This window comes from Drosophila teissieri, chromosome 3R (genome assembly GCF_016746235.2).
Source record: "Drosophila teissieri strain GT53w chromosome 3R, Prin_Dtei_1.1, whole genome shotgun sequence".
Classification (NCBI taxonomy): domain Eukaryota; kingdom Metazoa; phylum Arthropoda; class Insecta; order Diptera; family Drosophilidae; genus Drosophila; species Drosophila teissieri.
Genome location: NC_053032.1, coordinates 2,117,483 through 2,144,222, shown reverse-complemented (window position 1 = coordinate 2,144,222; position 26,740 = coordinate 2,117,483). Strand labels below are relative to the sequence as shown.

The window sequence follows — 26,740 nt, the reverse complement described above, 5'->3', positions numbered from 1 at the left end:
CAACACGTCAACCCCACGTCTGGTTCGGACTGGTGGCGCCGGTACCACGCCTGCTTGGATTGCACGGACACACCAGGCTATCGCCTGGTTCAAGCACGCGATCTCCTACACAGTCCACCGGGTCTACACCACAATCCCTGCCGCTTCCTCGGGAGCCCGCTTAGGTCTGGCCTCTCCTGTTGTTTGCCTCCTGGCTACTCGTGCTTCGTCGTTTGGACCTCAGCTACCTGCGTCTCAGTTCGGAGACCTTCTCGTCCCGAACGTCTTGACGTAGCGATCTGGCTCCTTGGTGACTATCACGGTCGTAGCTCCTCTGCTGACTTCGTTCTAACGTTGTTAACTCGTACACTTGTTCTCCTCGACTGTCTGTCCTGCTTCCAGCGCTCGGCCTGTTTATATAGGCCTCCTCTAACGGTTCATTCCTTTGGTCTCCAGTCTCCGGATCCAAAGTCCACGATTTTACCGTTGGCCCGGTCCAAAGTTCGATTTGTCCCGTTATTTGCCTTTGAGCCTGCTGACTCTCCAAACTCTCTTTTCAGTAAGTCCGGAGTCTCCATCCTCTCTCTCTCCACCTCCCGAGTCTCCAAGCTCTCTTCCTCTAGAGTCTCCAAACTCTCTTTCTCCAGCCCAGAGTCTCCAAACTCTCTTTCTCCGGGCTTCGCACTGCCGTTACTACGCTTTGCCTTGTTGCGTAACTGGCAACGGCAGGCCCTCCTTATGCGATCACTATTCGCATTTGTGCGGAGTTTTAACTCCTCACAACTCCCCCTTTCTTCGGGAAAATTTAAAATCCGGCCTTGCGGTTACCTCGGAACACTCTTGGGATTCCGTCGACGTTCCACAGCGCCGATCTCCTTTGAGTATATTCCTCGTTCTTAATTTCAAACTTTGCCGCCCATTCGTACTTCCGTGACGCTTCTTCGTTCTAGGCTCTTCTTCCCGCCTTCCACATTTTCGTCTTCTCGTCATCTGGTCACACCATTCGCCGTTGATCGATTGTTACCGATAGATCCCGATAACTCCCGTTGGGGCGGCGTTGCCACTTGGTGACCCTGGTATTTCCGTAGTGTGACCCGTCATGTGCTGCTTTTTCCGATGTTTTTGCCCATCGATTGACACTATCGAGTGCCGATCGACCGCCTTGTGATCGAGGCGCCCCCTTCCATAAGCTTTGATGACTATAAACAAATTTTTGGCGGTAAGTTGGAATACAAGCAAAACGTTTCATCCTTGTAATCCTCGACTTTTTTTCCCTGCAGAATTATTTGGCATGCCTTGCGGTACTGTTGTACCGCCCCTCCCCCTTTCCTGGGGAGTATGTGGGATCCTTGGTCCGGTGGTTGGTGAGGCAGGATTCTGGTTCGTTCGTGGTCCGTTTCCGTTGACTTTCGCCTTGGCCTGACGCTAGAACGGTTGCTGGATACGTAATCTGCACCCGTTGACTCTCGCCCTGGCCTGACGCTAGAACGGTTGCCGAGCCTAGTCCGTTCTCCGGTGCTGTCAGTCTCAACTTCCCGTCGTTTGTGCCTTACTCTTCCCTGGTGGTGGTTGTCGCGGCAATACTCTGGTTCGCTCGCGGTCCGCAGCCGTTGACTCTCGCCTTGGCCTGACGCTGTAATGGTTGTCGGACCCGCAGTCTGCATCCGTTGACTCTCGCCTCGGCCTGACGCTAGAACGGCTGCCGAACCCAGTCCGTTCTCAGGTGTTGTCGTTCTCCTGCATGCCTTCCAATGGCTCCGACTCCACGTTCTTGTCACCATTCTCCTCCTGATCCTGCTGTTCTAGGTCGCTGACATGTACCGTGCGTTCCTTTTTGTTCGTACGGTGGCGAATCTTACATAATACTGGCGATATGAAATCCACAATTTGGTACGGTCCATCGAACCTCGGAGCTAGTTTGGCCGCAAACCCTTCATCCGCTTTAGACAAATGGTGCTCCTTGGCCCACACCACTTCACCAACGCTTGGCTTCCACTGCCTTCTCCGCAGGTTGTAATGCCTTGCTTGGTCCTGGGACACCGTCTCTAGGTTCCTGCGCACAATCTCGAAGACCTCTCTCATCTTCTCAGCGTTTCCTTCCGGTGACTCTGGTTGCCTTCCCGTACCTAGCGTTTCTCTCATAGAGTGCGTTCGGTAGTCTTGGCTCGCGGCCCTGTGTCAAAAATGCCGGTGAGTAGCCTGTGGAATCTGAAACACTGGAATTCACAGCCAGCATGATTTCGGGCCACCTTTCATCCCAATTCCTCTGGTTCTGTCCGGCAAACTGCGCTATCATTGTCTTCACAGTGCGGTTTGCTCTCTCTGCCGGATTCTCCTGTGGGGTATACGGTGCCGTAAACTGCTGCTTTATCCCCATGTCGTTGAGGAACTTCTTAAAAGCCCGGCTCGTGAACTGCACGCCGTTGTCCGTGATCACCACCTTCGGTACTCCAAATCGTGAGACTATGCGTTCCCTGAACGCTTTCTGCAACGTTTCTGCCGTTGCTGTTCGCAAAGGCACCAACTCCGTCCACTTCGAAAACCTGTCGATCAGTACCAACAACATACTGTTTCCGTGCTTCGATCTTGGTAGTGGTTCGACGAAATCGGCGAACACTGTCGCCCAGGGTTCCTCTGGGATCTGTGTCAACATCTTTCCCGCCGCCTGCCGCTGATTCGGTTTGAACCTTGCGCAGTCCTCGCACTTCCGAACGTAGGCCCTTGCGTCTCTCTGCATTCCTGGCCAGTAGTACCGGGCTGCAAGCCGTGCAATCGTCTTCCAACTGCCTACATGACCGGCTGCTGGGGAGTCGTGGTTTCCACGCAAGACAGTTTCTCTCAGCTGCCGCGGAACACATAGCTTCCAGGTCACTACATCTTCGTTCCCTGCTCTATGCGGAATCTGCTTGTAAAGGGTGCTACCCTCCCACACGTAGTCTGGGAACTTTTGAGGCTGTGCTTTTAGTTTTTCTCGCATTTCCTTGATCCAGCTGCACTCTGATTCGGTCCCCTTGTCCTGCGTTCTTCTCAGCATATCGGGTACTGCTGAGTCCGACCCTGGCAGTGGCTGCCTCGACAATGCGTCTGCTACCACGTTCAACTGGCCTTTCCTGTATGCTACCTCGAAGTCGTACTGCTGCAGCTCCAACGCCCATCTGGCAATTCTTCCCGAAGAGCTTTCTATGCTGTTCAGCCACTTCAGCGCCATATGATCCGTCACTACCCTAAAGTGGTAGCCCTCAAGGTACGGCTTTAGCTTCCGAATAGCCCACACAATTGCCAAGCACTCCTTCTCTGTTGTCGAGTAGTTCTTCTCGGCTCCGTTTAGGGTCCGGCTGGAGTATGAAATGACCCTCCCACCATCTTCTGTGTCCTGTGTGAGGATTGCGCCAATCCCGTAGTCACTGGCGTCCGTTTGCAGGATGAACGTTTTCCCGAAGTCGGTGCACGCCGAGACTGGGTCGGTTACCAATCTGGCTTTTACCTCCTCGAAGGCTTGCTGGTGGTCCTGTGACCATGTCCACTTGGTACCCTTGCGGAGGAGGTCGTTGAGTGGCCTTACAATGCGCGCGAAGTCAGGCACGAAACGTCGGTACCACGATGCGACTCCAAGGTACTGCCTCAGCTCTCGGACCGATGACGGTGGTTCTAGCTGGGCTATCGCTGCTACCTTCTCTGGGTCCGTGCCTATCCTTTGGCTTGTGACACGGTGCCCTAGGTACAGAAGTTCTTGTTTGAAGAACTGGCATTTCCCCGGGTTTATTTTCAGGTTTGCTTTCTTCAAGCGACGGAATACCTCCGTGAGATTTCTCTTGTGTTCCTCTAGGGTGCGGCCAATCACGATGATGTCGTCTTGATACGAAAATGCATGCGGCGACATTTCCGGTCCAATCACCTGATCCAGGGCCCGTTGAAATGTGGCCGACGCGGAGTGTAACCCAAATGGCATCACTTTCCATTGGAACAGCCCTTTCCCTGGGACCGTGAAGGCCGTGAAGCCCCGGCTTGACTCTTCCAGCGGTATTTGCCAATACCCATCCTTTAGGTCCAGACTGCTTATAAAGCGCGCCTCCCTTAGTTGGTCGAGGATGTAGTTTATCCGTGGCATCGGGTAGGCATCCTTTATGGATTTCGCGTTTATCTGCCAGAAGTCCACGCATAGCCTCCATTTTCCCGTTTTCTTCTTCACTATGACTATGGGTGAGCTGTACGGGCTCCTTGAATGCTCTATCATCCCCATCTCCAGCAGTTCGTCCACGTTCGCGTTGATCTCCCCTTGAATCTTTGGATTCTTGGGGTAGTATCTCTGCTTAATTGGTTTATCGTCCTTCATGGTTATCGTGTGCTCGGCTATACTCGATGTTCCGGTCATGGCGTGAAACTTCGCGAGCTCTGTTTCCAGGAATTTGTTCATGTCGTCCTCTTCGCCGTCTTTTTGGACTAATGCGACCGACCACCCGTTGTGTCTGCCTCTGGCCGGTATTCGGATTTCATGACCGGCGCACTTGATCTCGGCCCCGACTTGCGTGAGGAAATTCCACCCCAGCACCAACGCATCCACTATCCCTGGTAATATTAGCAGGCTCATGACGAGTCGCCTGTTGCCGAACTCCACTCCTATTTCGAGCTTTGCGTTGATTTCGCCGCACCTTCCATCTGCCAACCCAACCTGCCGTCGTATCCCTGTAATCGCTCCACGGGCAGCTCTTCACTTATGAAGCTTGCTGTTGCCCCGGTCGATCATGGCCTTGTACGTGTCTCCACCGATCGTTACCGCTGCGGACAACTGCTGCTCCTCCTCGATTAATTTGCCAGTTAGTTTGGAGAGGCGGCACCCTGCGACACCTGCTCGCCTCTCTGCGGCTGAGATCGCTGCCCATTTCCCGCTCTCTGGCAGAATTCCGTACTTCGGACTCCTATTTTTCCGCACATCCAGCAGAACAGCAGCCTCTGTTGTCGGCAGCCTCTTGGCCAGTGGTCGTGTCCACCGCACCTGCGACAAGCTTCTTGTGGATTGGCCACATGGGTTGGGTGTTGACCCGAGTTGCCCGCACGAGTCGTTCCAGTGTGGGTCTGGGTGGTGACTGGCGGCCTCCATAAGGTTGTGTTATGACGCCCAGACTGACCCGGGGTATATCGTGCCCACTGTCCCTGGGACTGCGTGCCTAGCTCTCCTGCGTCCTCACACCTTCTACACGTGACGTGTGTTGCGGCAGGGGCTTTGTTGCGCCTGTATTTGTGCTCTTCCGCAAAGGCTTCCCGTTCCCTGTGCAGTTCCTCGTACTCATCTGCCAGGATCATGAGAGCCTCTAGGTCGTCCACGTGGTAGGATCTCAACGCTATTCGAAGGTCTGGCGTGCAGTTCTCCTTGATGAGCTCCAGCGTTTCCTTCTTCCCATACCCAAGGGGTCTTATCAGAGTCTGCATCTCGACCATGTAGTCCTTGAATGCCTCCCTAAACCCTTGCTTCCTTTGTCTCGCCTTGTCCGCGAGCTTCGTGAAATATCCCCTGGCCAGGAAATACGTCTGGAAACTGTCTATGAACTCGGCCCAAGTCCTCCAGTGCTTGTTGTTGGCTATGTACCACTTCAGAGCCTTTCCCTGCATGCGTAGTCCGGCTGGCTGGGTCTGGGTCTTTCTGTACTTGGCCTCCTTTCCCTGCTCGTCTCCCTCCGTTGACCTTCCCGCTAAATTTCCTCCATGCTCAGGCTTGCGATGAGGTCTTCGCCTTCGGGGTTTGTCAGCTTAACGCTTGGACCTGGTCTGTCTGGATATGCCGTCTCCAATTCTGTCCAGACTGCTGTGAGCTGTGGGTCGTTTTCCGTCTCTGCGTAGTACTCCGCTAGGGCCTTTCGCATGTCCTCTGTCCTTCCCGACAGCGATATGCGCAACCTCTGTGCGACATATGCGAAGTCTTCCTTTTTAAGACGGTAGATCCAACTTCTACCCATACTGCTTAATTTGTGTCTACTGCCGGGATAATCACGTTATTTGGGCGCCAGATGTAACGAACTGATTTTGTTTGTCCGCTCGCTACGGAATACGTGCGGCTAGCTCAGTAGAGTTTGTGCGTTCGTCCCACCAAATTTATAGAATAACGTGATCACCCGGTTACCAGTAATAACACTCGCAGTTTCGTCCTCGGGTCTTTATTTGAGCTCAGTTTACAATGTACTTCAATTGTCCGGACGCCTCTGCTCTCTCGTCGTAGCGTCGGACCTTCGCCTGGTATTGCCGCTGACGCGCGAGAAGGAAGGTCAAGGGCTTAGGGAAGCGTCACCGTTCCCAGACTAGGGTGAACAATTGGCGGGCTCTCAAAGGCATACGCCTCGCTAGCCACAACCTCTTGTCCCTTGCTCTGTCCCGGCCGGTCTCGCCAGACGCTTGTTCAGTTCCTTCCGACGCACCGCGCTATCGCCCGGATACGCCGCAGTCCCTGTAGCAAGACGCCCAGTGAAAGACGAACGTTCCACCCTATCTTTTCTCTCCTGCCGGTGCGGTCGGACCTGGATGTCCGGCTCGGCGGCCTGGTTTCACTGTCTTACCGCTTTCGTCGTCCTGGGTGGCGCGGACCTTCGTTGTTGGGCGCTCGTCGCGTGGGCTAAGAATTGTTGTCGTACGCAGACTCACGGAAGCTCACGGCTGTGATCCCCAAGGCAAACGCCTCTGGAACAGCAACTCGTCAACCCCACGTCTGGTTCGGACTGGTGGCGCCGGTACCACGCCTGCTTGGATTGCACGGACACACCAGGCTATCGCCTGGTTCAAGCACGCGATCTCCTACACAGTCCACCGGGTCTACACCACAATCCCTGCCGCTTCCTCGGGAGCCCGCTTAGGTCTGGCCTCTCCTGTTGTTTGCCACCTGGCTACTCGTGCTTCGTCGTTTGGACCTCAGCTACCTGCGTCTCAGTTCGGAGACCTTCTCGTCCCGAACGCCTTGACGTAGCGATCTTGCTCCTTGGTGACTATCACTCGTACACTTGTTCTCCTCGACTGTCTGTCCTGCTTCCAGCGCTCGGCCTGTTTATATAGGCCTCCTCTAACGGTTCATTCCTTTGGTCTCCAGTCTCCGGATCCAAAGTCCACGATTTTACCGTTGGCCCGGTCCAAAGTTCGATTTGTCCCGTTATTTGCCTTTGAGCCTGCTGACTCTCCAAACTCTCTTTTCAGTAAGTCCGGAGTCTCCATCCTCTCTCTCTCCACCTCCCGAGTCTCCAAACTCTCTTCCTCTAGAGTCTCCAAACTCTCTTTCTCCAGCCCAGAGTCTCCAAACTCTCTTTCTCCGGGCTTCGCACTGCCTTGTTGCGTAATTGGCAACGGCAGCCCCTCCTTATGCGATCACTATTCGCATTTGTGCGGAGTTTTAACTCCTCACCGCGGTATAAAGGACGTACAGCGTAGGTCCAAGTATGCTGCTTTAGGAAACTCCAGCGTATATAGCGTGGTCGTCGGATATATCAGAGTTGCATTTCAGAGCAAAGTCTCTGTTGTAGAGATTTGTTTTCAAGAACTTTTGGGAGTTTTGAGGAAGCATTGTTTAAATTTTGAACATGTAAAGAATGCTTACGTATATCTAAATGAGATACTTTAGCTCTATTCCCTTTTTATACCCTTTCTCCTAAAGCTCTTTTCTGCTTACTTGGACTTTGTACAATAGAAAGGTATTTGCACAAGACTATTTCCTTTTGAGTATTTGTGCCACGTATGCCCAAAATTGAAGGTAGCCACTGGCCACCAGTCACGAATGGCAGTGGCAGTAGCGGTCACAAGGCAGAGAACGATCCCGAACCAAACAAGACCGAAAGTGCAATCTGTAAGATGAGCTTAGTGGTAACTCGGCAAGCACGTTTATAAAAATTTGGTAGGACGAACTCAATAAACTTCACTAAGCTCGTAGTGAGTTAACTAAATAAATCACTTCAAGACATCTGGCGCCCAGATAAATGTTGATGATATACCGCCTGGAGAAATAGGATTTCGTTGATAGAAATTTACAAAAGCGTTAGAGTGGGCGTGGCAACATGAATCGACAAACTTGCGCTGCTTCTATGTCTCTGGAGTCTGTATGCTTAATCTGAACTTTCTAGCTTTTGTAGTTCCTGAGATCTCGACGTTCATACGGACGACAGACGGACGGACAGACGGACATGGCCAGATCGATCCTGATCACGAAAATATATACTTTATATGGTCGGAAACGCTTCTTTCTGCCTGTTACATACATTTCAACGAATCTAGTATACCCTTTTACTCTACGAGTAACGGTAATAATAACACATCGACAAGGTAAATTTCCATATAAAGAATCTATTTACTTATTTGGGTCACAAATGTTCACTTCTACAAACATGCTAACGTGTTACAAATTTCTAAAAACAATTATTAAACTCCTTTATAAATAGAATTGGCCTACAATATCGTGAACCCTGATTTTTATATTTATATATAAAACTTTTCCAAATTTTTAAAAAACTAATTAGTATTTTGTTTTAATTTGATAATTATAGTTCAGGTCCAGGGCAAGCAATTATAATAAAAGCAAATCGTTCCTATGTCACGAAAATTCTGACTATAATAATAAACTACTTGAAACTCATCCGGTAATAACACTCACTTCAGAACTTATTATTTTACTCACTTTCAAATTAAATCGTCTATCAAAAAATTTTCGATTTGTACATAAGATGCTCTCTGCTGAGAAAAAAAAACTACAGGAAATTAATATTATGAAACGGCTGGGATTGTCAAATACTGCAGCTATGTTCAAATTTTTAAATAAATCTTTAAATAAGTAAGAATGCATATACAAAATGGTTAAAATAACTACTAATATTTAATACCATCAAAACAAGTCAATTATCAAGAGAGGCTATTTCGGATTTGGTCTCACAAGGCGATGATTTTACTACTTTTGACCATAATGACTTTGTTCAAATGTTAATTGCTTTATGGTATGCACTTATTGCCAATACTGAGGCAATATGCTACTTGGTGGTGTTTCTGAATCAAGCTGCTAATTCATCTATGATTTCATTGCCAATGCCTTTTTTAGTTCTGTGTTGGGGTGCTTTAACATTGCCCCGGCCAACTAAAACTTTTTGGGTTACTTTGATTACATATAATTTGACGATGATATTTTTAAAGTCTATTATGCATCAGAGAGTATTACTTGACCAGCAGCTTTTTAACAGATCAAATTCATTGAGCTTTGAACTAATTATGAAGCGTGGGAGAGCTGTTTACGATCTTTTTTTACTTGTTGTATTATTTTGGCACCAGTATATGCTAAAGAAGCAAGGCATTTGGACAATTCAACGTACAAACTCGGAGTTATTATTACTGGAAAAACACCGTAAGTTTCTTATACAAAAAAAAAACATTTTAAGATATTTAATTTAAAAACATTACAGCGAGCCACTATAATCGCAGCTTTAGCAAGGAGAGACCTGAGAATATACGAAAACTCTTAAGGTAAGTTATTTGAAGAGGTTAATTTTTTTCTAATTAAAAAGTTTTTTAAAAATTATTGCGTCTTATCATCTATGCAACACACTAATAACAAAATTAGGTAGACATTTTTTGGCAATAAAAATGTATTAAATTAACATTTTGCGAAAAATAAACCAATTTCCCAATAATTAACATAACACATTTTTTGCGCATAAGCTGGAATGAATGGAACTGCCGAGCAGCTTCTATGGAACCCTTCCATATACTGGCCAACTGAACGATGAATAGCGTAAGGCTATAACTTAACAAATGTAATATTATATATTCATATATTTTTTATAAAGGACATAAAGTTTATTGATATTTTGTTTCTTGTACCGCCTTACATCAGCTAGTTAAAATAGTTATGTGGTCATCCCGCGAAATTTATGTTTGCATGATTGTCCAACCAAAGGCATCGTCTTGCTTTCAGACTTGTACAGCTTTATTCGGTGATCAAATGTTTGTTTAGACACGGCTGTTCCCCTTTTCTGCGGTGCGGTATTGCTCCCTCGTCTCCTCCTCGAGATTTAAGATATTGTGGTGGCGGTCTGCAAGCTCATCCATTTGGTTAAACCAAAAATCTTCCCAGAACCTCGGACCCGGAAAGCCCGACTATTGGAACGTTTTACGACACCACACAACGACTCCACATAACCTTTTGCACCACTCCACTATATCGATCTCAGCTCTGCAGCTTCTGCTTTGTCGACTTTCTTGTCGTGAACTTGTTCCTCAGGTTCCTCCTCTTCGACTGTGCAACACGAGTCAATTTGCTAATAAAATCATAAAATAAATGACGTAGCTCAAACCGGATTAGCCGGCTTATCAGTGGAATTTTGCAAATCCTCCTATATTGAAGAGAATCAACTGTGAAAACCTTTCTTAAGAAGTTTGCAAGTTTTAGCTGTCCTCAACCCTGGGAACAATACTGAAAACTGCAAAAAATAAGTTTGTACGTGGGTACACAACAAATGCACCCAGCTTTATTAATTAATCCTCCAAAGAGAGAAGATATCAAACGAACTAAAGTACTACCGACTTAATACCAACACATACAAAACATTGTCAGCCCCATTTTTGACTTCTACCTTTTGGATCATCATTTCACATGCCTTTACGCCAACGACTGCCTCAAGTAGCTATCCGAAAGATGTTCAAAACCAAGATTTAAGCTACGGAATTGCAGCATTAACAAGTTCTTACGTAAATTTTGAATGAAGAATCTTTAATCATATCTTCGTCCGGTTGCTTTGCAATGAAACCATCAGAAAAAGTAACTTGCCTCCCTAGAGCTATTCGCTGCATTCATGGCCAGTGATATGAAAATACTATCTGCTGGAATGAATAAACCTAGTCCCAAGGGTTCAGGACAGCATAGCGTAGAGTGCATGTTCGGAGCAGACCCGCAAAACGAAGCCTTAAGGATCACCTTGTTAATCTTCCATGGTATAAGATTCCCTGATATATTGATAAACTATTCTGAACAGCGTTCCACCAAATTATGATTTGTGAGATTGCCCGACCAAGGAGAAAGTGTTTCAGATTTAAGTTAGTTTTATTCTCAGACCACTCGATTCAGTCCACACCGTTACCGTTCGTGCCTTTTGCCGACTCAAGTCCAAGGTCCAGCGCGGTACCGTTAGTTCACGATCTCTCCGTTTTGCCGGGGTCCAAGGTGTATTATTTCCCGCTTGACCTGGCTACCCTTGACTCCTCCTGTATTTTTGCTTTTGCTAAGCAGCTCTTCTGCACCTCGATTTTAAGTTTTAAGACTCCTCATAAAATGTATCGGCCCATAAGTATGCTTTGTATTTGGCCATGCCTGAGGACGACATAAATCTTAAGTAAGCCCTAAAATTTATATGTATCTTCCACACCCCTGCCCTAATTGACAATAGACGAAATACGGTCCAAAAATTTAAGTTTAGGGTCCAAAAGGACACCAAGATCATCAACCCGTGATATTCTGTCTAAGGAGTTGAAACGACAAAAGGTCATTACGAAAACCTAATAAATCTAGTTTCCTAAAAAAAGTGAATAATTAACAGAGTCAAATGCTTTACCAAAGTCAGTGTAGATGATATCTGTCTGAAGATTATTTTTGAAGCTCTGTATTACGAAGGAAGTTAGCTCCAATAGATTGGTGGTTGTTGATCTGCATTTTAAAAAAACAGTGCTAACATGGTGATATAATTGTCCTACAAAGGTGCTGCAAATGAGAAGTTATAACAATTTCAAAAAAAATATTCCTCTGTAATTGTATAATTTGTTACATTTTTTATGGAGAAGAACCACAAAGGACTTCTTCAATATATGGGAGAACTGGAGAACGGGAAGATTCCGGAGATAAGATGAACAATTTCAGTAGTGGCATGCACAAATCTTCCGGACTGAACCTAAGCACACAGCCAAGAATTTCGTCGAGACCTGGCAAAAGGAAAGGCTTAACACGCTGAAGATCGTAAGGCAATGAGCTTTCGTCTAGAGTAGGACAAAATATTAAATACGACCTTAATACCGCGTAAGAGTACAGCTGCTTGGAATGATGTAACGTAGAATATGATTTTTGGAAAACTGGACAAATAGATCGGCTATTGTCTTATCCGATGTTACCGTAGTATTTACAAAAAAAAATTAGCCGCGTCGGCCAATTGCACAACCGGAAAATTATAAAAATAAAACAAAATTTGCATGGCAGCTTATGGCGGCTTGCGGCATATCAAAACATTTTTCAAAAGTCTGCGCGTGAGTTTTGGGCGGTTTACGAGTGTTAGATTGAGCGTAAAAGTATAGGGAAACAAACTTGCCCAATTTTAGCTTTTTAGCATTTATAGTTCTTGAGGTTGAGTTATACAGATACAATGAACCAAGTACTATACTTTAATGGCGAAATATTTTGGACATTCAGTATTCAGGAATAAAATCAAACACAGGTGTTTGTGGACGCCAGTGGAACTGGAAGTTCTCTAAAGGACTGCCCTAGCAAGCCATGCATATACACAAAAAAAATTTAAGAAAACATTATTGTAGTATGTTGTTGATGATTTAATTCTTGCGTGTTCCAGAGAAGTTGACAACCATAACATCAATAAGCAAATATCAGATGAGTTTGATATTGTAGATGGCGGGTTTTCTAGTAAAATGCGAGACTACAAGCTGCACAAAAGTGAATCAGAGAAAGTGTCAATCAGGTTCTTTGCTGTATCTAGCTATGACGACAAGGACAGTGTTAGGTCATGCAGCCGCCAAAACTGTGCAGTAGACTAATCTCATACTCTTAATATTGTAAGCCGAAGTAGTCAGTGGTAGCAGTTGCGATGCCCATAGTGCAAACCGCTGTTCTCGCACGCATTTATCTGTACGGCGCTCTTTCCTTGTTCTCTTTGTTATCTACCTACGTTAAGCTTGGGCGCTGCATTCGGCTGTCTGTCCCGCCAATTGTCACTTCTTCGTTTTTCGGCAAAGACTCAACTTGTGCATTCGATATAGCTCTTGGTCGGTCCTAGCTGCCGTAAACAATTCGCTAAATAAACAGTATCGGAAAATAAACAAACTTTCTTCGGCTATTTATTATTCGCAACAGCTATTGCAAAAGCTCAATAGCTAAACATTGGTGACCCCGACGTGATCGTGTTAATTTGCATGCATTAATTAATGCACATATCCCGTTTATAAATAAATATAAATACATTAAATCGCAATCGGTTGTACAAGTGAGTGGTGATTTCGGTGATAGTGGCTGTGTTTAAGCGAGCTAGCATTACATATATACATACATACATTGCTACATATATCGTTACGTGCATTGACTCCGCTTGCATTTTCGGCATTTGTTTTGTGCTCATCTTCCCGCTGAACCGAATTAAAAGCGATTTGTTGCTATGCCCGCTGAAAGTGACAAAAACAGGGTGACCTTTTTAAAGCGCAAAGCCAATGCGCTGTTCAGCAGGTTGCAGAGGCTACAAACGTCGCTGTCTAATGAGACGCTGAGCGGATACGACGAACCCACTCTTACGGTGAGACTGGAGCAAATTGATGAGTTGCAAAGTGCCTTTAAAGTTCTGCATACAGAACTGGAGGAATTAGATTTCAACGAAATTGGCAGTGCAATGAGCGAGAGTTTTGATGCATTCATCGTAGAATTCAAGGCTAGTGTGCACGCGGAAATAGCCAAACGCAATTTTCGTGCCGCACTCGACGTTTGCGGAAGGTATTGTGCCCCACACGTGTAGTGGTTATCAGACGCAGCCGCGGCCGATGCCGTTGCCGCCTGTGCAGCTGCCAACGTTTGGCGGAGGCTACGCAAACTGGGCGGATTTTTACTCCGTGTTCACGAGCATAATCGACAGCCATCCGGACCTCTCCAACATTGAGAAATTGCAACATCTGCGGTCATGTTTGAGGGACTCGGCGCTGGAAACTATCCGATCATTGAAGATCTCAAACGGCAATTACGAAGCGGCTTTAGAGTTGCTTCAAAAAAGGTTTGATAATCGGCGTCTCGTTTTTCAGGCGCACATCACCGAGATTCTAAATTTAAAGGTAGTACGGAATGGTTCAGTGGCATCGCTTCGGGAATTGTCGGACAAGTGCGACACATTCGTGCGTTGAAGGGTTTAGGCACCACTGAGCAAATCGCTGGCTGCATCATAGTGCAAGTGCTGCTGCAAAAGCTGGATGCGGCGAGCCAAGCTAAGTGGGAGGAGCGCTTGGAGGATCCGGTCTTTGTCAACCTTATTCCGTCGTGGGAATCGATGGCTGCATTCCTGGAGCAGCGATGTAGGACTTTGGAGGCCGTGGATTGCGCCATGGCAACCTATGCGCCAGGCGTTCAGGTGGGCAGAAATCGTTCGACGCTAGTTGCTACCACCCAAAATTCTGTTGGTTGCATGCTTTGCCATAGTGCAGAGCATGCTATATATTATTGCCCGCAATTTAGAGACTTAGCGCCAGTAGATCGTCTGCGCGAGGCAAAGAGACTAATACTTAGCCTAAATTGCCTAAAGGCAGGTCATCAGCTACGCCAGTGCAGCTCGAGCCGCTGCCGCACCTGTGGAAAAAGGCATCATACGCTGCTCCATCTAGATGGTCCGCCTTCCTCGCAGCCACATGTTCCGGTGTCTTCAAGCTCCCACACTGAGCCTTCTGCTTCTACTCTAATTGCCCAGGATCTCGGTAGTGACCTTGTGCTGCTAGCCACTGCAACCGTTCTAGTGCAGAATCGGTCGGGACTGTTCGTTCCCTGCAGGGCCTTGTTAGATTCTAGCTCTCAACAGCACTTGGTCACCTCTCGGTTTGCAAATAGCTTCACGCGTTCCTTCTTCAGCCAGCAAGGAAAACAGCATTGATGTTGAACTTTATGCACTTCTGCAGAGGTAGAAAATTGTCCCGGCCCAATAGTTCAAGCCACTAAGGAGGAGCTAGATTGCGAGGCCCAATTTGTTAAAAATTAGACCCGATTGCCAGCTGGCGATTACTCGGTACGGTTGCCGCTAAAACTCCATTTGGATTCTTTAGGAGATTCCTATTCTCAGGCTTTGCGTAGATTCTTGTCGCTGGAAAGGAAGCTTACAAAGCATCGATGAGCATCGTTTCCCATTGGATTTTAACGTGGATGATCTTATCTCCGGTTCCGGCACGGTAAAGGATGCTATCAGCATAATGCAGCAGACGGCTGGCATTTTTGCGAAGGGCAGCTCAAGCTAAGGAAATGGTGCTCTAACATTCCGCTTGTGCTGGAGGGTGTGCCCGGCGAGGACAAGGAGTCGTTCATGAAGTTTGAAGATGGTAGCGATTTCACCGAAACTTTAGGTCTCGCTTGGGATCCCGCCTCCGACCAGCTATTGTTTTCGTTCTCTGCCTTTCAGTCGCCATTGAGACCCTGAAGGCGCTCTGATTTGTCTGGGATTGCTAAATTTTACGATCCTCTTGGCCTGGTCGGTCCTGTAATCACAAGGTGTAAAATCTTTTTGCAGCAGCTCTGCAAGGATGTCCTGGGATGAAAGCCTCCCGGAAACTCATAACACGAAATGGCTTGATATATGTCGCAGTTTTGAAATAATAAGTCATGTTAGTATCCCTCGGTTCGTATTTAACGCAGAGTCTGGTCTTGAGGTGCATGGTTTTTGTGATGCAAGCATTGATGCCTATGGAGCCTGCGTTTATGTGGTTTCTAAAGGGAATCAAAGTTTTAGCCATTTGCTTTGTTCGAAGTCGCGCATAGCTGCGTTGAAGACCATAACAGTCCCAAAGCTGGAGCTTTGTGGTACGGATCTTCTGGCTTAAATGAGGGAAATAGTTGGCTTGAAAGTATATAAAGGACGCTACTATTGTTGGTGCGACTCGACGGTGGCACTTTCCTGGATCCGAGATGAGCCCGCCAGGTTCAACATATTTGTGGCAAATAGGGTTGCTGCCATTCAGTAGCTGACATCTTATCCAGAGGATCCCTCCCGTATGAGCTTAGCGAGTCGTCACTCTGGGCGCATGGACCCGCCTATCTTACGGAGCCTGAAAGAGATTGGCCAACAGCTGATTGTCCTGGCAAACCGGTCCTTAAACTTCGTCAAAGTGTGTTCATCGTAAAGTCGCCGTACGTGGCTGTAATTGCTAGCTCCAAATTTGCAAATTCGTACCCCTCACTGCAACGAGTGTTTGCATACATTTACAAATTTTGTAATGGAATTCGTCATCCTGGGCTCACCGTCGCACACATTCAAGAGGGTACTCAGATGATGCTGCGGTTGGTGCAGCGCGCGCAGTTATGGGAGGACATGCAGTCCCTAAAAACGCTGGGAAGAGTTTCCTCGTCTAGTCCCATATCCTCGCTGTCGCCGTTCCTGGATCAGTTTGGACTTCTTAGAGTAGGCGGTCGCCTCCGGAATTCGTCATTGGACTTTGATGGCCGCCACCCGAAAATCCTTCCAAGGTCCCATCCGGTGACTCTGGCAATTATTTCGCATTACCATGAAAGCAATCTTCATGCCGGACCTCGAGCTCTTCTGGGTGCAATTCGATCCCAATATTGGCCTATTGGGGGGAGGAAGACGTTTACCAAGGTCGTGAACAGATGCATCAGATGTTTTCGGATTAAGCCGCGACTAATAGAGCACATAATGGCGGACCTTCCCAAGGAGCGCTTGGAGGGATTTCACGCTTTTGAGGTTGCTGGTATAGACTTCTGTGGACCCTTCTTTCACAAGCCGGATACTCGCAACAAGCCTGCGGTTAAATGCTACGTCTGCGTATTTATATGCTTGCAACCAAGGCAGTGCACCTGGAGCTGATCAAGGATCTCTCGTCAGTTGCGTTTCTGTGCGGACTCAAGAGGTTCATATGCACCCGGCGGAAGCCGAATCAAATTTGGTCAGACAACGCCACCAATTTTGTCGGCGCCAAGAATGAACTTCTGGAACTTCGAAGGTTATTTCAAGGTTCCGTTCAGAATTTTTGCCTTTCGGAGACGATTGACTGGCGGTTCATCCCTCTACGGTCGCCCCATTTCGGTGGACTTTGGGAAGCGGCGATGAAAACGGCCAAGCATAATTTTTACCGCGCTGTGGGTACGGCGGTTCTGACCTTCGATGAGCTGAGGACGCTGGTGTGCCACATCTCGGCAGTTATTAACTCCAGACCTTTAGTTTTCATTTCAGAGAACGCTGCCGATCTGGACGTCCTCACTCCGGAGCATTTTCTCAATGGTGGTCCGCCTTCGTCGTTTGACGAGCCAGATATAACGGGCCTAAACTATAATCGGCTTGACTCGTGGCAGCGCATCTCCTTTCTTCAGCAAATCTTTTGGTCGCGATGGAAGGAAGAGTACTTGACGTTGCTCCAGCAGCGCTCCAAGTGGCGCACCCCAAAGCCTGGCGTAGCCGTGGACAACGTCGTTCTTGTTAAGGACGAGAATCTACCACCAATGAGATGGCCTTTGGCAAGAGTCATGCAGTTGTTCTCTTTGTTATCTACCTACGTGTCTGTCCCGCCAATTGTCACTTCTTCGTTTTTCGGCAAAGACTCAACTTGTGCATTCGATATAGCTCTTGGTCGGCCCTAGCTGCTGTAAACAATTAACAAAATAAACATTATCGGAAAATAAACAACTTTCTTCGGCTATTTATTATTCGCAACAGCTATTGAAAAAGCTCAATAGCTAAACAGACAAATACCATTGCATGCACAGTCTGGCCATGCTAGCACAAAAAATCCCGATCCTCATAAAGATCACGAAGTGGCTGCAAAGCGTGTCTTTAGTTATCTTAAGGGCACATCCGACATGAAGCTATGTTACAAGCGCACAGGTGTGCAGGTTCATTGCTTTGTTGATGCAGACTGTGCTGGCGATGGCACAGATCGCAAATCCTTGACTGGTTGGACATTCATAATGCCAATGGACCACCTGCGGGCTCGTACGGGGCTTAGGATGTTATGGGGGCAGGATGTATCGTCCGTGAGATAAGCTTGCGTTCCTCCCCGATCCACATTTACCGACCAAAGACTACACCGTCCCTTTCTGACCACGCAAGGTCCTTGTGTTTGCTGGTCCTTCGCTTGTAGAGATCCTCCTTAGGTGCCCGCTTTGACACTCACTTGTCGTTCACTTGTTCCGGATATCGCTCCGCGTACTTTAACTGTTTCACTATTTCGCTGTCAACCTCCGCGTACTATCACTGACCTGCCGTCTGACTGTATGGCTCTCCACGTACTTTTTCTGATTGACTGCCGATCTCCGCGTACTTTTACTGACACTCTGTCAATCACCGCGTACTTCCACTGGTTGACTGTGTCCACACTTTCTGAATCTGCTCCGACCGTCTGGCCGCACGCCCGTGTCCGGACTGAGCGACTCGCGCCCATACTCTGCACTTGCACGTATGACCTACGCGTGATTAACTGACTGACTGTATGGTTCTCCGCGCACTTTTCCTGATTGACTGTCTGCCTCTCCGCGCACTTTTCCTGATTGACTGTCCCGATCTGCGCCTGCGCCGCCCTTTTATAGGCCGCGGGGATCCCGCTATTTCGCTTTTCGCGCACGGCTAGCTCGGTCTCTATGCCCTTGGCCGGTTCAAGTCTAAGGTCCAGCGCTGTACCGTTAGTTCATGGTCTCTCCGCTTTGCACCCGGATTTGTGGGGAGTTTTAAGACTCCTCACGTCTCCCGCTTTCTTCGGAAATTTTTAAAAAAGATGTTGTTTCCGGCGGTCCTCCGCTTTGGTGTCTCCTCACATAGGAAGCTTCCTCGTTTCTTCTCTCGTCGACCCTGCGCCCTTCGTTTTCAGCCTGGCAGCCTCAGCCTATTAGGCCCCGTCGTTTAGCGTCTTGACTTGGCATCTCGAACATCCTTGCGTGTTCCTGATCGCAGCCTTGGCGACTCAGCCTAGTTGACCCTGTCCCTTAGCATCTCAACGTGGCATCTTGATCCTCGAACTACATTGTTCCTGACTCCTCTCGTCGACCTGCGCCTCCTTGATCTCAGCCCGGCAGCCTTAGCCTAGTAGACCCTGTCGTTCAGCATCTCGACTCGGCATCTCGATCCTTGCGCCCTTCTCCAGCTTCCCTCATCTGTTGCCTTCTGCTTCTCATCACCAGCCCTGCATTTGAACTTCCCGCCCTCTTATCACCTTCCGTCTCTGGCAACTCCACCGATACTCACCACGATCGAGTTATCGACATTGGCGACCGGCGTTGCCACTCCCTTTTCCTATCGATATTGCCATATCGTGCCGATTGCACGATCGAGTTATCGATATTGGCGACCGGCGTTGCCACTTCCTTTTCCTATCGATATTTCCATGTCATGTCAATTGCACGAACGAGCTATCGATATTGGCGACCGGCGTTGCCACATCCTGTTCCTATCGATATTGCCATATAGTGGCGATTGCTGCCAACAGTGTGACTGCGTGTTGAAAATCAATGTAAATTCCAGTATATTTTGTTCCCTATCCCCAGTGTTTTGATGCCAACAGCTGATGTAGTTTGTATTCCTCTAAAGCAGCTTTATGGTGTGATCCTTGCATCCTGATGTTGGGGACCACCGTTTTGCTTCCCTGCCTAGTTCACGTTGTCAGTACCCACTCGTCGTCGGCATTCTTCTACTAGGACTCTCAGCCCTCGCTCTCCTGGTTGAACTCTTTCTCCTGCGCGTGTGTACTTGTGGTGCTTTTGTGATCTGCTCCTCCTGGCTCCCGCTCCGCGCTTCTCCTGCACGCCGGTTGGACGTTACGATACCCTGTATCGTCTTCCCCCTTCCTCTTTTTAGAGACCGTCCTTCAGCTCTGCATCCAAACCACGCGCTTCCCGTGTCTTTGACCCGAGGCTCCCCCAGCTCCTTGGGCATGGTGTTGCTCTCCTCCACGCTGGCTCCTTGATCAGGACAATAACGTTCCGCGGCAGCTGAGGGAAACGGTCCTGCGCGAAAATCACGTCTCCCCAGCAGCCGGCCATGTGGGCAGTCGTAAGACGATTGCGCGGCTTGCAGCCCGGTACTACTGGCCAGGAATGCAGAGAGACGCAAGGGCGTAGGTTCGGAAATGCGACGACTGCGCCAGATTAAAGCCGAATAAGCGGCAGGCGGCGGGAAAGATGTTAAAACAGATCCCGGAAGAGCCCTGTGCGGAAACAATATATTGTTGGTGCTGATCGACAGGTTTTCTAAATGGACGGAATGGCTGGCTTTGCGGAATTGCAGCCACGGCGGAAACGTTGCAGGAAGTGTTTCAAATAATTATAAATAAACTAAAAACATATATTTACATATATATATAGTGACATATTTCCAAGTCCCTTAGACTTAAGCATATGCCTACTTAGCATATACACAACCCTTTATATACCCTACACTACCCTTTATGTACCCAATCAATACCAGATAAGAACCAGACTGTCATATAAATACAGGATGTCAGTGAGACAAATCACCAACTGGTAGACTAAACACCTATTGCTTAATCTAAACATTTCTTGTCTTAACCCTCACACAATTGTCAAGTTACCACGCTCAAAGTCAGGACTCGCAACGTTGAAAACAGAAGTTCTTAATATCCATAAACAAAATCTTAGGAATCTACGAGCACTCGTATCCAAGAGCGAATGCACTTGAATAAAAGAAAAATGCAAAGATAATAAGAATCAGTAACTCCAATGCTTTCTCCAATCCCTAAAATCCAAAGTCCACATGTAAAAAGCTCGAAACCGTCAATCAATTCAGATCAATAAGTTAAGTTCAGTTTGAGACCTAAATTAAGAAGGTCGGTGTTCTTCAAAACATAATGATTCTAATTATTCAGTTAATAAAAATTATATTTTTATTAGCTTATAATTATACCCGTTACTCGTAGAGTAAAAGGGAATACTAGATTCGTTGAAAAGTATGTAACAGAAAGAAGGAAGCGTTTCTGACCATATAAAGTATATATATTCTTGATCAGGATCAATAGCCGAGACGATCTGGCCATGTCCGTCTGTCCGTCCATCTGTCCGTATGAACGTCGAGATCTCAGGAACTATAAAAGCTAGAAAGTTGAGATTCAGCATGCTGACTCCAGAGACATAGTAGCAGCGCAAGTTTGTCGATTCATGTTGCCACGCCCACTCTAACGACCACAAACCTCCTCAAACTCCCACGCCCACACTTTTGAAAAATGTTTTGATATTTTTTCATTTTTGTATTATACTTGTAAAGTTCTATCGATTAGCCAAAAAACTTTTTGCCACGCCCACAAACCGCCGAATACTGTCAGTGTTAAAGACTCTCCCTATAGCGATCTCTCTTGTTTTATATAGTTACGTTTATTTATTTTTGAGCCTATTTAATGGACCGTCTTAATAGACTAACACCAACGCTGAAACTGAATCTGTGACAAATAAAAGTTGTATTTATATTCTTTATTCTTCAACGTTAAGCTTAGGACTAAAAATCAAATGTATGTAAAATTGAGGAGAAGCCTTAGTGCTTTAAGAATATGTATTGTATATGTATGTATTTAGGGAGAGCATTGCTTTCGCACTGAGTAAAAATTACAGATTGATTTATGTGTTTAATAATATTGGTGACACATGCATTACTTACTTCTTTATTCTGGGTATTGTAAATTTTTATTCGTCTTTTAAAATAATATTGTGTGTTGATGTAATCCATCTATGGGTAAGGGATTATTTATACCCGTTACTCGTAGAGTAAAAGGGTATACTAGATTCGTTGAAAAGTATGTAACAGGCAGAAGGAAGTGTTTCCGACCATATAAAGTATATATATTCTTGATCAGGATCAGTAGCCGAGTTGATCTGGCCATGTCCGTCTGTCCGTCCGTCTGTCCGTCTGGCCGTATGTCCGTCTGTCCGTATGAACGTCGAGATCTCAGGAACTACAAAAGCTAGAAAGTTGAGATTAAGCATACAGACTCCAGGGACATAGACGCAGCGCAAGTTTGTCGATTCATGTGGCCACGCCCACTCTAACGCCCACAAACCGCCTAAAACTGCCACGTCCACCCTTTTGAAAAATGTTTCAATATTTTTCCATTTTTGTATTAGTCTTATAAATTTCTAACGATTTGCCAAAAAAAATTTTGCCACGCCCTTTCTAACGCCCATAAACCTCCCAAAGCTGCCACGCTCACACTTTTGAAAAATGTTTTGATATTTTTTCATTATACCCGTTACTCGTAGAGTAAAAGGGTATACTAGATTCGTTGAAAAGTATGTAACAGGCAGAAGGAAGCGTTTCCGACCATATAAAGTATATATATTCTTGATCAGGATCAGTAGCCGAGTCGATCTGGCCATGTCCGTCTGTCCGTCCGTCTGTCTGTCCGTCTGTCCGTATGAACGTCGAGATCTCAGGAACTACAAAAGGTAGAAAGTTGAGATTAAGAATACAGACTCCAGGGACATAGACGCAGCGCAAGTTTGTTGATTCATGTTGCCACGCCTACTCTAACGCCCACAAACCGCCAAAAACTGCCACGCCCACACTTTTGAAAAAGGTTTTGATATTTTTTCATTTTTGTATTAGTCTTGTAAATTTCTATCGATTTGCCAAAAAACTTTTTGCCACGCCCACTCTAACGCCCACAGACCGCCAAAAACTGCCACGCCCACACTTTTGAAAAAGGTTTTAATATTTTTTCTTTTTTGTATTAGTCTTGTACATTTCTATCGATTTGCCAAACAACTTTTTGCCACGCCCACTCTAACGCCCACAAACCGCCCAAAACTGCCACGCCCACACATTTGAAAAATGTTTTGATATTTTTTCATTTTTGTATTAGTCTTGTAAATTTCTAACGATTTGCCAAAAAACTTTTTGCCACGCCCACTCTTGCGCCCACAAACCGCCAAAAACTGTCAGTGCTGAAGACTCTCCTTCGCACTTCCACTAGCTGAGTAACGGGTATCAGATAGTCGGGGAACTCGACTATAGCATTCTCTCTTGTTTTTGTATTAGTCTTGTAAATTTCTATCGATTTGCCAAAAAACTTTTTGCCACGCCCACTCTAACGTCCACAAAACCGCCAAAAACTGTATGTGCTGAAGGCTCTCCTTCGCACTTCGAAAAGCTGAGTAACGGGTATCAGATAGTCGGGGAACTCGACTATAGCGTTCTCTTTTGTTTTATTTTCTTTATTAGCGAAAAGTTATTGAGTATGTGAGATATGCTTATGATATATGTAGGTTATCATTAAAATTAATTTAAGTGGAGATTTTAATGTTTAATATTTTGGCTTTTCACGTTCTCAAGTTAATCGGATTTTAGTAGTTTAGGATTACAAAGTCCGAGTCTGGAAAGCCATTTATCGATCGTATAAAGTCATGTAATTTTACTGAGTTTTGGGCGTTTGTGTTAGGTTAGGTTAGGTTAGGTTTTACCGGCCGTCGGTTATCCGACGCACTTAGACCATTAGAGGTCCGTTGTGATACCGTGTATGTTTTCCCCTTTTGCCCGCAGAGGTTCGTGTAAAGTTAGCAGTTTCCCCAGCCAGAGGCGCTGGTGAATTTTTGTATCCGATGTGGATCGGTGTCGGACAGGTCGGACGTGTCTATTAGGAATCTGCTTCCTAATTGAGCAAGTCTTTTCGCTTGTAGTGCTGGACAGTGGCATAGTAGATGCTCTACTGTTTCTTCCATTTCTTCGTCCCTGCAGCTACGGCAGAAATCATTATGCGGGGCATTTAGTCTCCTGGCATGGGTGCCTATCAACCAATGCCCTGTGATGACTCTCATTGCAGTGCTGAGGTTTGCTCTGGTAAATCTTAAAAGTTATGACGTTCTCTTTGAGCTTATTTTTGGCCATATTTGGCGTGTTAGGCGACAGTGTGTGGTGTTTTCCCATATTGTCTGTTTGTTACGGTTTAGGTTTTCCCTAAGTAGTAGTTTACAAGTGGCGAAAGGCCTACTCATGCCCTCCATCTCTTGTATGAGTAGCGCGGTAGTGCCCTCTCGAGCTAGTTCATCTGCGATGCAGTTGCCTTCTATGTCCCTGTGTCCGGGTACCCATAAAAGGCTGATTTCGAATTGTTGTCATCTAGTGTAAAGATGATCGGCAATTCGATACTGTTTTCGAGTGACTAGAGATTGAGCCAATCGATTTGATAGCTGCTTGGCTGTCACTGGAAATGTTTACATGTGAGCCTTCCGGCTTTAGCGATTTTAAGTGTTTAAGGGCCCCTCTTATTGCTGCCACTTGAGCCTGGAAGACGCTGCAATGATCGGGGAGTCTGAACGAGGTGCGTAGGCCTAGCTGTTCGGAGTAAACTCCTCCTCCTACTCTGTTCTGTAGTTTTGACCCATCCGTATAGAAGCATATAGCTGGGCATATATTCTGGCATATATTCTGGGGGCCAGGTATTTGTGAGTTCCAATCGTCCCTCTCTGGGATGATTGTGTTGAAAGGTGTTTTTATGTACTCCGTAGGAGTGTAGTAGTCTGTCCTGGAGGGGACTATTTGGATGTTTTTTAGGATACATGAGTGACCCACTTCTTGTGGCTTCCACTGTTTGGTACCTCTAAGCCTGATTGCCGCTACTGTGGCCTGTTCCATGCCAGCTAGTTCTGGGCTTGGGAGGTTGAGTATGGCGTTTAGGGCTTCGTTTGGGGTGGTGCGTAAAGCACTGCTGATGCAGAGTGCCGCAGCCCTTTGCATTTTTGCTAGCATTTTTATGCTTGATTTCTTTTTCAGAGCCGGCCACCATACCACGACTCCGTACAGTAGTATTGGTCTGACAATGGCCGTATATATCCAGTTTACTATATAGGGTGTCATGCCCCATTTGAGCCCTATTGCTTTCTTGCACGTGAAAAATGCTATTGAAGCTTTTTTATATCTGTCTGTGAGGTTCAGATTCCAGTTTAGTTTCCTGTCAAGTATTACGCCCAGGTATCTTGCGCTGTTACTAAAGGAAAGTCTTTGATTGTTAAGGATGGGTGGGACTAGGTATGGTATGTTGCACTTCCTAGTGAAGAGAACCAGCTCGGTCTTTGAGGGGTTAATTCCAAATCCGTTATTTTTGGTCCAGCTGGACAAAACACTGAGTTTTTCGCTCATGAGATCGCATAGCGTTTGGGGGTATTTGCCTGTGAAGATGATAGCAACGTCATCCGCATAGGCTATTATCCGGCAGCCCCCCCCCCTTCCATGTCGAGTTGACTGCTATATTCCATCCTCCTTGCGGAGTGCCTCTGCTGACGTGCCTAGTGAGGGTTGAGGCGCCTAGTGAAGACATAACCTTCCTGTAGGTGAGCAGTTGGTTTATGAGTCCCACCAAGTGGCGGTCCCCAAGGTCTGTCATGGCTCCGGTAATCGCCGTTGGGATGACGTTGTTAAAAGCTCCTTCTATGTCCAGGAAAGCTACCAGTGCATATTCCTTTTGGGACATTGATTTTTCTATTTTGGAGACGAGAGAGTGTATTGCTGCCTCTGTCGATTTCCCTTTCTTGTAGGCGTGTTGCGTGTCCGTGATGAGACTAGGGTTGAGAGTTGATCTCAGATGCAGGCCGATGATGCTTTCAAGGGTCTTTAGTAGGAAGGATGACAGACTGATTGGTCTGAATTCCTTGGGGGTCGTGTGTGATGGTTTCCAAGCTTTTGGGATGAAGACTATACGGGACTCTAGCCACGATTGTGGTAAGTGTCCAAGAAGTAGGGATCGTTTAAAAATGTCAATAAGCTAGTTTATGGCTATATTTCCCGCGTGCTGGATTTGTGCGGGTATGATTTTGTCTGTACCTGCAGATTTGTATGGTTTAAAACTGTGTATGGCCCAGTGGAGGACCTTTGGGTCTATGCACAGTGTGGCGTTTGTTTGTTGGGGGGTGAGAGCGTTTTGGCTGATTCCTGGGAAGTGAGTGTCTAGAAGTATCTCCAGAGATTCCTCACTCGTGCTGGTCCAGGAGCCATCTGCTGGTTTTGAGGGATTGATTGTAAGGGTCGTTGTAAGACGTATTTAGCACCCTCCAGTGAGTTACTGTCTCTAATAGTGGGTTAGAGACGAGAGTTAGGTCTATTACCTCTTTTCGATTCTTGATGATAAAGGTGGGGTCATTACCTTTATTACATATGAAGAGATTTAAATTGAAGATAAAGTTAAAAAGAGACTCACCGCGGTCGTTTGTGCTGTACTTTCCCATTGTGTATGGTGGGCGTAAGCATCACAGCCTATTAGTAGGCCTATGTTTGGCTTTTCGCTGTCTTCTACCAGTCTCCTAACCAGTTAATCCGGCGGTTCTTGCCTTTCGTAGGCCAATTATGATGACAGCACTCGGAACGGAGATGGCTGACACTCCACGGTGGCTGCCGCGTTGTCTGCATTGCTGTAATTATGGAGCAAAAAAATGCTAAGGTGCTTTTTGGCTAGTATGCAGGCTCTTATTTTACCTTCGCTGGGAGCAGTTAGAAGCTTATATTCCTTAGTCCCTAATCCTGAAACCTTTCCTCCCACTATCCAAGGTTCCTGGATTAGGACTATGTCGACTTCATCCTCAGCCAGATGGAGTTGCAGAGCAGCGGAAGCTGCCTTACTGTGGTGGAGGTTTATCTGCAGAAGCCTCACGGACATCTGCTGTGGGCCTCTCCACCACGGTTGTGTCGGCTCCTTCTCGTCCGATGTGTCGAGGTCTGTCAATTGACCCATGTTCGCGAGGCTGCGGAGGATTGAGGCATCGGTCGAGTAGCCGTCCTCGGTTTCCGATGCCTCGATCTCGGAGGCGATCTCCTCGATCACTCCTCCACTGCCTTCTTGATCTCCTTGGTGGAGTCCGATTTGTAGA

The 26,740-nt window shown here is 46.8% G+C and overlaps 1 protein-coding gene across 1 annotated transcript in view; it reads left to right on the top strand.

Moving 5' to 3' along the window:
• Positions 1-26,740, top strand: part of LOC122621349 (piezo-type mechanosensitive ion channel component) — an 831,372-nt gene that overhangs the window by 527,837 nt on the left and 276,795 nt on the right. The window contains exons 11-13 of the mRNA XM_043799189.1: positions 8,490-8,773; positions 8,835-9,334; positions 9,393-9,453. Coding sequence (XP_043655124.1) covers positions 8,490-8,773; positions 8,835-9,334; positions 9,393-9,453 — 845 coding nt within the window. The remainder of the gene's footprint in view (positions 1-8,489; positions 8,774-8,834; positions 9,335-9,392; positions 9,454-26,740) is intronic.